This window comes from Poecilia mexicana, unplaced genomic scaffold, assembly GCF_051168715.1.
Source record: "Poecilia mexicana isolate PSO_F unplaced genomic scaffold, ASM5116871v1 scaffold_6, whole genome shotgun sequence".
Classification (NCBI taxonomy): domain Eukaryota; kingdom Metazoa; phylum Chordata; class Actinopteri; order Cyprinodontiformes; family Poeciliidae; genus Poecilia; species Poecilia mexicana.
The window spans coordinates 16,596,857-16,606,292 of NW_028263375.1; the positions used below are offsets into that span (position 1 = coordinate 16,596,857).

A 9,436-nucleotide genomic window follows, 5' to 3' on the forward strand; every position below is an offset into this window, starting at 1 on the left:
TAACTTCATATAGTCATGTTATGTATTGGTTTAAATACTTATTATTGATTAAAGATCATTTCAATCTGCATTGGCCACAGAGGTACGGATTTGTCCAGAGTAGCATTGACGCAGGAACAGTGTTGTCAGAACTGGTCAATGTTTGAAGCAGAGGCTTCTTGAGCGGACTGACAAACATCTTGTTTGGTATGGTACTGTAAAGAACCTGCTGTCCAGCTGGAGAATTCAATCTTACAGATACTGACGTCTCATCCTTGGCATCCTCTGTTTCTTCTTTCTGTTTCTTCATTCACTTTTTTGTCAGACTTTTGACTCTTCCGGGAACTGCCTGCAACTCACCGCTCCTCTTGTGATGCTGCCACTCATTTCTCTCCAGATGTGCCCATTGCTTATAAACTGAATCACATCTAAATCTAACCATTCCTCCTGGATGATGAAAATGGAGCTTGCATTTTGTTGCCAGTAAGTGTAATGTCACGTTGAATATTTTGTGTAAAACATCTAAAGTATTGTTTGTCAGAGACGAGGTGATAATGTGGGTCACACAAGTTTTATTTCCTCTGTTTTAGCAGACATCCTAACACATTTAGGTTCAAGAAAAATAAATGATTCAGAAATTCCTGCTTTTTTTTTTTCCAGAACTGTTCGTTTTCCCTGCTGAAATGGAAAACAGAGAAATTTTAAAACAGTACTGAAGAAAAGCTGAAACATGACTCCATGTAATTAAGATGTCTTTGGTGTATCTTCGGCTAAAAATATGACCTCATTTCACTCTGTTGCGTGCTGTCCTTTGTGCAGAGGCTTAGTGTGCCAATTTTGACATGCTAGGAGATCAGATTTCCTCTGTTAAAACTTTGATGCATTCAGTAAAGAGATGAGAGAAACCAGATTATCATTCTGTCTGGACCCCCTGATTCTTTACTGAGTGATTTTAATCTAATCAATAAATCAGAACAATGGTGTATTAAAGGATGTGTAAATTCCCACCCAAATAGGTGTCAACAGAGTAATTTATGTCACTGTTACATTTAGTAAACCCTGAGAGCGTCTTTAAGGTAAAAAGTCTTCAGAAAACCAAATGTTCTGTTGTACTTAACCATTCTATATCCTGATTTTCACACCTGATGTGAATCAGATACTAAACATTTTGCATGGGATTGAAATGCTTTTTTTGTTTTGTGTCTCCAACTCTACTTAACAAGGTCAAAATCCAGATTACTGCATGACAGCAGAGCAGCAGCACAGGATCTGGGGGACGATTGATGCTTGGTATGCATTATGAAAAGAAGTCACTAAAACCCACTCATTGCCTCAAACTACCTGTTTTAAAGGTGGTTCATCACATATTCTAGATGTCTTGGACAAAAGTGTTTATGATGTTTGACATTAGTGCAAAAGTTACAAACCACACTTAATGTCATGAAACAGAAGTTAAAAGGGTCCAAACGCAGGGGATGAGGCTGTAAACATACTGGTTTAAAGAATAAGGATGACTTTCTTTATAAAACACAAATATTAATGTGTAAGATGGATGTGACATTAGTGTAACTTAAAAAAAACAACTAAATCAACAATCAAAAGAAAAACGGTGAAAATTTCTCTTGTAAAATCCAAAACTGTCTCTGGGTGTCATATTGAGCAGAGTGTGTTTGATTTTAGAAGAGTTTTATTAATCCTATGTTTTTAGATGCATCCACACAGTCTAGTTACTGATCAGATTTTCTTTAACAGTCACCCGCAATTACACTTAGATTACGCATCAGGGTGATGAAGCACACCAGCAAACCCACCTCTGATTGAAATAAATATTAATAAAATGAGGGTTTTGGAAAGTCCCAGTTAAAATTTGAACAGGTTAAAATGTTGAAGCATAATCTTTAAAACACAATTCATGCTCAGAAGCACTCCAGCGTGGATGACTTCAACAATTCTACAATCAATACAACTGAAATCATTTATTTGTCAAAAATAAATTATTTCAATAAAGATTAATTGCTACTGCCAACAGCGTGTGCCGTGCGGCTCTTGAACGCAACACGAACGACTCTTCGCCCTCTGATTGGTCGGTTCACATCAGCTGGTTAGCTGTGAGCTGCGCCTGTCGGTTTTATTTTGTTGGGATGCTGGTGCTCGGCTCTTGCAGTCCGATGCCTGGACTTTAGTGAGAGGGAGTCCGGTTCCGATCCAGTTCTTGGTACTGTGAACCGTCTCTGTGTTTGTGTCTCCAGTGAAATGTCGTCACTTGAACCGAACGGAACCTCCAGCCACCTCAATGAGTTTGAGAAACTGTCGTGGCGGCCCTCTGTCCGCGATTCAGGTTTGTAAACAAAACCAGTTGCTAGCAACAGCATAGCCCGTAGCACATACAGCAAGCCAAAGGGAAGTTGTTTTGTTGATTGCGTCTTTGTATGTTGTGGTTATGCACATAAAGATGACACAATGGGAGCTTTCTTTGTTCCCAATTCTGTTAGCTTTAGCCACAGGCCGGAGTTAGCCACCGCTGCTACGGAAGCATCTCAAAAGGTTTTTATTAGCACTTTCATCTTTCATCAAACGTTCATGAGCATGTGACGGTGTAATGGGAAAACGCTGAAGGAACAGATCAGGACAACGCTGCAACCAATATCGCTAAATGGCACCCATTAATTGGAAGTAATCATATTTGTAAATATGTTGGTATTTACTGCTGCTGTTATGGACCGAGCAGTAAAAAAAAAACAGGAATAGAAACGATCCCAAAGACACTTTTTAGTTCTCTTTGTTTACGAAGCTCAACATGTAGAGTTTATTATTGTCTCAATGAACCAAAAACTCTTATAAAGATCGAAATGAAACTACAATAGCGATAAACGGTACAATAATTGGCCATATTTACTTCAAACCACCCAAGACATTGTGGTCCGCCGAAACTGACAGGCCAGGCAAGGAGAGCAAACCAAGAGACTGGCAGAGATCAACAGCTCAGCTGGGGTACAGTCTGCAAACATAGGGAAGTACAATATCCAAGTATGCTCAGACAAGACCCAAATGCAACTTTCTGGTCTATAGGCTTACCACTGTGTGGTGGAAAACTAAAACTGTGAGTCACCCTAAATACTCCATCCCCACAACAAATCTTCTTTAGCAGGAAAAGATCTGTAGAACAAAATGCCATCTGACTGAGCTTGAGATGTTTTCACAAAGAAAAATGGATGAGAAAACTCACAACTCTACATGTGTAATGCAGTGGTTGACACAACACACAAAGTCTGCTGCTGTGATTAAAACAAAAAGCAATTCTACAACATAGGGCCAAGTAAAAATTGTGAATAAAGAAAAAAAATGTGAACCAGTTTCCTTTCATTTCATAATTGTGTGCTACTTTGTTTCGCCCTATTTGAAGAGGAAAAACATTGATCTTGTTCATTATTATTATCCCAGTTATTAACTTGCATTGTAGTTCATGTAGCGCTTTGGTCAGCTGAAGGTCTTTTAAGTTTGACTCTTGACTTTGTTTCTTTATTTTCAGGCTCCAAGAAGCGAGCACGATGGCTTCAGGCTCGGCGCATCTTCTCCCCAAACGGCCTCAACCTCCGGATCCCCAACAGGTTCCTGAAAGAAGGTACTGAAACTCCAGGGGGAAAAGAGATGGATGACGGATAGAATCTGTTCCCTAAGAATCCAGAGAGAGTCTGCAGCTGGTTAAGATTAAAACTTTTCCCACAGGGCATTGCATACCCTCTGCCCGCAGTGGACACCGCTGTGTTGCAGACAGCTCCAACCTGTACGTGTTCGGAGGCTACAACCCCGACTTCGAGGAGGCGGGCGGGTCAGAGAATGAGGACTACCCTCTCTTCAGGGAACTCTGGCGGTTTCATTTCGCCACAGCCACCTGGCAGCAGATCCGCACAGAGGGCTACATGCCCACTGAGCTGGCGTCCATGTCAGGTAAGGACAGACGTGGAAACAAGAGCAGGCTAGTGTGGGCACACAAATATGCTGTAAATGAAAGTCAAGCTTCTTGTACTTTCAATTTGAGTATCTTAGAATATAGGTTTGTGTGATTAGTGAGTTTTTTGAACCTCTGATTAAAGACAGTCTTAAGTGAAAACTGCAGCTGGACGCCTCTTAAATTATATTTCCATCAATCATTGTCTCTTTATTGGACTAAGATGCTGGTTTGCATGATCTTGCTTTCTCAAATCAGATTTAATGTGGAACATCTAATAAATACCGCCTACATATTTTATGATGATGTTTGACTAAATAATGACATTTCTTCCTTAATTTTGTCTTTATTTAAAGTATTTTCTTTAAGTATGTGTCTCTTATTTCCTTTGTGCCTGCTGCTGAATATGTCAGGAGAGAGGAAATGTGTGTTACATTCTGGTAATTTCCAGACTTGCAGGTTCTGGTAGCCTGCTGGATTTAAATAACCAGGCAGGCGTGTATGAATATGCAAACTCTGAGATTGTTTTTGCCCTGTGGTTTTATTTTGCGACAGCTTTATTCTGAGAGTCGGCGTTAAATCACGTTTATGTCTCTCAGCTGTATTGCACGGCAACAACTTGCTTGTGTTTGGTGGCACCGGGATTCCCTTCGGTGAAAACAACAGCAACGACGTACACGTCTGCAACGTCCAGTACAGACGGTGGAACCTGCTGAACTGCAAGGGGAAGAAACCAAATAAGATATATGGACAGGTACCGTTTCTGTCCAGACCTCAACACTGTGATGAGTGTTGGCATTTTCTTTTACCAATCCATCATTGGGTGGGCTTTATTTCCAGGCGATGGTCATTATAAACGGCTACCTGTACGTGTTTGGAGGCACGACGGGCTACCTCTACAGCACCGACCTGCACCGGTTGGATCTGAGCACCAGGGAGTGGACCCACCTCAAGCCCAAAAACGCACCATTAGATCTACCCGACGAGAGGTCAGTGAATTCATCACACTCGCTCACTGGGTTTATTCTGACCGTCATGTCCAGAGTATTACGGCGGATAGAGACGGATTGAGTTCTGTTTTTCAGGTACAGACACGAGCTGGCTCAAGACGGACAGAGGATATACATTTTAGGAGGTGGAACCTCATGGATGTCATATCCGTTAGATAAAGTAAGAAGAACAAGAGTGAAAAGCTTGGCCTGAACTCCTCACTGTCTGACATTAAAACTAGATTAAATATTTTTTTGTTTTGTTTTTTTTTTGCTTTAGAGTCAGATAGGGGTAGCAGAGTTACTCTAGTTGCTAAATGTCAGAATAATAAAGTCTTTCTTTAGTTTTTGGTAGCATTGCCTTTCAAACTGTATGACTTGGGTCAAATGATTTTGGTTTCATGCTTTGAGTTTCTCTCAATAATCTGGATAATAATCTTTCCTTCGGGCAGAACTGATGTAACCGAGTCGGGTTTGTTAACTGCTCTACTCAAACACTCCTGTTTAGCTCTGCCTCCACCTCTTCCTTCTTTAAGCCTAAACTTTCTGACCGATATATTAAGTTGTCTTCATTTTTCCATTTCCATCTCCCCCTCACAATTCACAATTTAGTCACTTCATTGTAAGTATCCATCTTTTATAAGATCCTCTGCTCCTATTCTAGTATAGTTTAGTCTGGTTTAATGTCAGACAGGAAGGTAAACATTTTGCCTTTTTTATCTTTAATGAGTAAATATTTGGATTCGACTTAAGTGTGTATTTTCATAATTTCATTTCTGCTCACCAGATTCATGCATATAACCTGGAGACTAATTACTGGGAAGAAATTGTAACCAAACCCCATGAAAAAGCAGGTGCGTTCTCATTTTCCTTCCTCTGTTTTTTAAGCCAAATGTTGGTTTTATGACCTCTGATAAGATTTTAAATCTCGTCACTACAGGTTATCCTGCTGCTCGCAGGTGTCACAGTTGTGTTCAGGTCAAAGACGGTAAGCAGGCTTTCACACAACATTAGCACGACACACACGTCTGAAATGCTGGATTTAACCTTTTGTCTTGGCCTGTTTGTGCGTTCAGACGTGTTTATATGTGGAGGTTATAACGGCGAGCTCATCCTGTCAGACTTGTGGAAGATAAACCTTCAGACCTTTCAGTGGACGAAGCTGCCCGCCGTGATGCCGGAACCGGCCTACTTTCACTCCGCTGCTGTCACTCCGGTCAGTAACGTGGCTCTGAGAGTTTTCTACATCTGAACAATTAATTAATGGATTATAGTTTTGTCAGTCAGAATTCTTGATTGACTGATTTCTGAATTCTGTGGCTGATTTTCGGCCGTTGATTTATTATAGCAGATCTTTGTAAAGTTCAGTTGCCGCTCTGCAGTGGCGTCCTTGTAGAAATCAGCGCTGAGCTTTTACAGCTAAAGATGTCATCACCATTACAAAAACAGCATTGGTATATTCTCCACACTGAGGATTCTTAACTGTGCTCTAAATTTTCCAAAAAGGTTGGATTTCCAAATCCAGCAGTTCCAGGTCAGACAGAGGTTGTAAGTTTAAAATAATATAATGGGTCACCTTCGCTTTACTTAGCCTTCTTGTTATCTGCTGATCTAATTTATGACCCATTTTGATTGAAAAAAAGGGACACATTTGCATTAGTTTCATGATTTAAAAAAAAAAGTTGAGAAATGCCAAATTTACATTAATGAAAGAGCTTTAAAGTTCAGTCAAACCAGAAGTATATAAAAAGATATTTACATGTGAAATATATGGATTACTGAAGAAACGGTCAATTATAATGAAAACAGTATTTCATTATATGGAGTATCTGTTGAAAGTCAATGGATCTACTTCAGTTAATGATTGATTACTAAATTAATTGGCAATTATTTCAAATATTGATTCAACACAATTAATCAGATTAATTGTTTAAGCCCTAAAATGGAGGAAACTGGATAGCGTTGTAATTCTTCTCCAGAGTAGCAGCTGGTCAGCTAAACCTCTAACATGTGGTTTTCATGAGGTCAGTATCTGCAGAGCTTCTGTATTGTCCATCCACTGGTTTAATGTTTTTAATGTTGTTGCTGCTTCAGGCCGGCTGCATGTACATCCACGGCGGTGTTGTCAACATGTCTGGGAACCAAAGGACTGCCTCTCTGTATAAAGTGTGGCTGGTGGTGCCCAGTCTGCTGGAAATGACCTGGGAGAAGCTGTTGAAATTGTTCCCTCACCTAACCCAGCTGTCCGCCCTTCAGCTGCTGAGCCTGGGACTGACACATTCACTAATTCAGAGGCTCAAATAGGCTGAACACACAGACCAACCAACCGGGGCAGGACGGAGACTGACACTAAAGTTGGTTGTAAGTAGGTCAAAGACAGCTTGGTGACGTTAGCTGGGAAAATACTTTGTTTTTTGCCGTCGTTCTTTTCTGTTAGAAATTGAAATGTCCATCCAAGGCAGTGAAGTGGTGCACATGTAGAACTTGACTTGTAATTTAAAACCTCTGTGCACGTTCCTTTCTGTGTCCCAGAAATGTGTAAAATATTAAGGTAAATACAAAAAAAAAAAAAACAGTTCAGACAAACTAAATATGGCTGCAGGCAGTGTGAGTGAACATTTTGCCGTTTTCTGCACCCAGCTGCATTGCTAAATCTGATGAGATTCCTCACTGTGACCACATTTTCCAGCAGATCAAATCTGCATCTGGTTTATACGTGCTTGGTTAGGAACCAATTGTCAGTAAATAATTCTCCACTGAACACAAATCTGAGATGCCTTCAAAGACGTCGAACTGGGGCGGTTATTTAAGATGCTATGATGTGTTTTGCCATTGAGCATTTCAAACTGAAAAACGATCCGTTCATTCACAACGTTTTGCTCCTGTGATCAGAGGAAAACCCAGCAGCCTCTTTTTAAAAGGCTCACTGTGAAACTTCTGGTGCCTCTACAACCATTTCCTCTAGGTTCCTACGCAGCTTCCTGTACAAAAGTCCACACATTTCCAGACTCAAATTTCCAGATTTTTCTGCTGAATGTTTTTAATTACAAAGCAAAGCTTCAGTAGTGGAGTAAAGGGCTATTCCACCACTTTTAAAGCAACCAATTTGGGACTAAATGTAGTTCTTTAAAACACAATTTGTGAACTTTTACACTTCATTCTGTTATGCCTAAACCTGACCTACTTTAAGAGTTTGTTTACTTAAACCCACAAATGGAAAATCAAAATTTTTGAGTTGCTAACGATCATTCAATTAGTGATGGGGAAAATCTAAGACAAAATAAAGATTTCAAGAAATACCTTGGCTTTTTTTTTAAAAAAAATTGTATTTTCTGATATTTTAAAAACTAGTAAAAAAAAAGTCTGGAAACTTATTTTATTTTTTTTCTGTTAGTTTTCTGTTACATTTTTCAGATGTGGAAATGGGAACCCAGGATCTTGGTCGTGAATTTGCACATGATATCCACCACATTTCTCTGTTATTTTCCTTGATGCATTTGGTGCCTTTTCATCCCTCAAACTGCAGATCATTCAAACTTTACTTGTGTTTTCAGAAAGGATATGAATTTATTTTTGAACCAAGCCTTCAGATGCTGTTCCTGGTTCCTCAGGAGGAACTCCAGCATAAACTTTTTAATTATTTATTTTAAACACTGTGCTGCTCATTTCATCAACTGGTGACGACGTGTCCTGTATCGGTTGCCTATTTTTTTTTTTTTCCTGATCCCATTTCCAGTTTTAGCATTGCTGTACTTTTTATGTTCAGTCACTCGTTAGGTGGTGTTGGTATCTTAAGCTGCTGTGTAATTCTGCAGTCCTCGTCAGTGTGTGTGACGTACTCAGGATATTAAAAACTGTAACAAGTGTGAAGTGCTCTGCAAACCAAACATAGGAAAACTTTGAGTTAATTGGGCGATACTGTGTTGATGTTTCCAGACGGGCCTTTTATTTGTCACCAAAACTGTTACTGTTGATTTTTGAATCGTTAACTTCTTTCTTTTTTTTTTTCTTTTTTTTTTTTTGAGATTTTGTGGCCTTATTTATGCTTGAAGCTCAAATGCATCAGCCTGATTAAGTTTTAATTCTGTCTGTGAAAGTGAAATGTTCTGCTTGCATATGGTCTGCATGTCGCTTTGTACAGAATCCTCTGGGGAACAAGTGAATGTTTCCTCAGAGGAAAATATGGCTGCATCGTTTTGTAACTCTTGTTCTCCGGTCTGTGCAAACCGTAAAAACAGGCAGCTGTGTTTTTTTTTGTTTTTAAGAAACCTTGTGAAGATGTGTTTTATTTCTGCTCAAGCTCAAGCGGATTCCAGTAGTACGCAGGTTCATCCTCATCAACTGTGTAATAAAACTTATTCAACTCAAATAGAAAAACTTATTCATCTTAACAATGAAAAGGAGATATTTCAAACAGTTTAAATTTGATTATTCAAAGCCCTTTTTTTGCAATTCCTGTTTTCTGGACACTTAAATTTTAACCAAATCATAAAATTTAACAAAAATAAATTGCTCTGTG

General features: G+C 39.4%; 1 protein-coding gene across 1 annotated transcript; it reads left to right on the forward strand.

Annotated features, from left to right (window-relative positions):
- Positions 1 to 2,070: 2,070 nt before the first annotated feature.
- Positions 2,071 to 9,294, forward strand: LOC106926349 (kelch domain-containing protein 10-like). The gene is made up of 10 exons (XM_015001197.2): positions 2,071 to 2,317; positions 3,509 to 3,601; positions 3,706 to 3,927; positions 4,528 to 4,682; positions 4,769 to 4,917; positions 5,014 to 5,098; positions 5,705 to 5,771; positions 5,858 to 5,905; positions 5,994 to 6,133; positions 7,012 to 9,294. Exons 1-10 carry the CDS (start codon positions 2,233 to 2,235, stop codon positions 7,219 to 7,221), a joined length of 1,254 nt encoding a protein of 417 aa, XP_014856683.1. The 5' UTR covers positions 2,071 to 2,232; the 3' UTR covers positions 7,222 to 9,294.
- The last annotated feature ends 142 nt before the right edge of the window (positions 9,295 to 9,436 follow it).

Coding starts and splice junctions, on each gene's coding strand:
- LOC106926349 (XM_015001197.2), top strand. CDS start 2,233: ATGTCGTCACTTGAACCGAACGGAACCTCCAGCCACCTCAATGAGTTT. Junction 3,928..4,527: donor TGAGCTGGCGTCCATGTCAG/GTAAGGACAGAC, acceptor TATGTCTCTCAG/CTGTATTGCACGGCAACAAC. Junction 4,683..4,768: donor CAAATAAGATATATGGACAG/GTACCGTTTCTG, acceptor CTTTATTTCCAG/GCGATGGTCATTATAAACGG.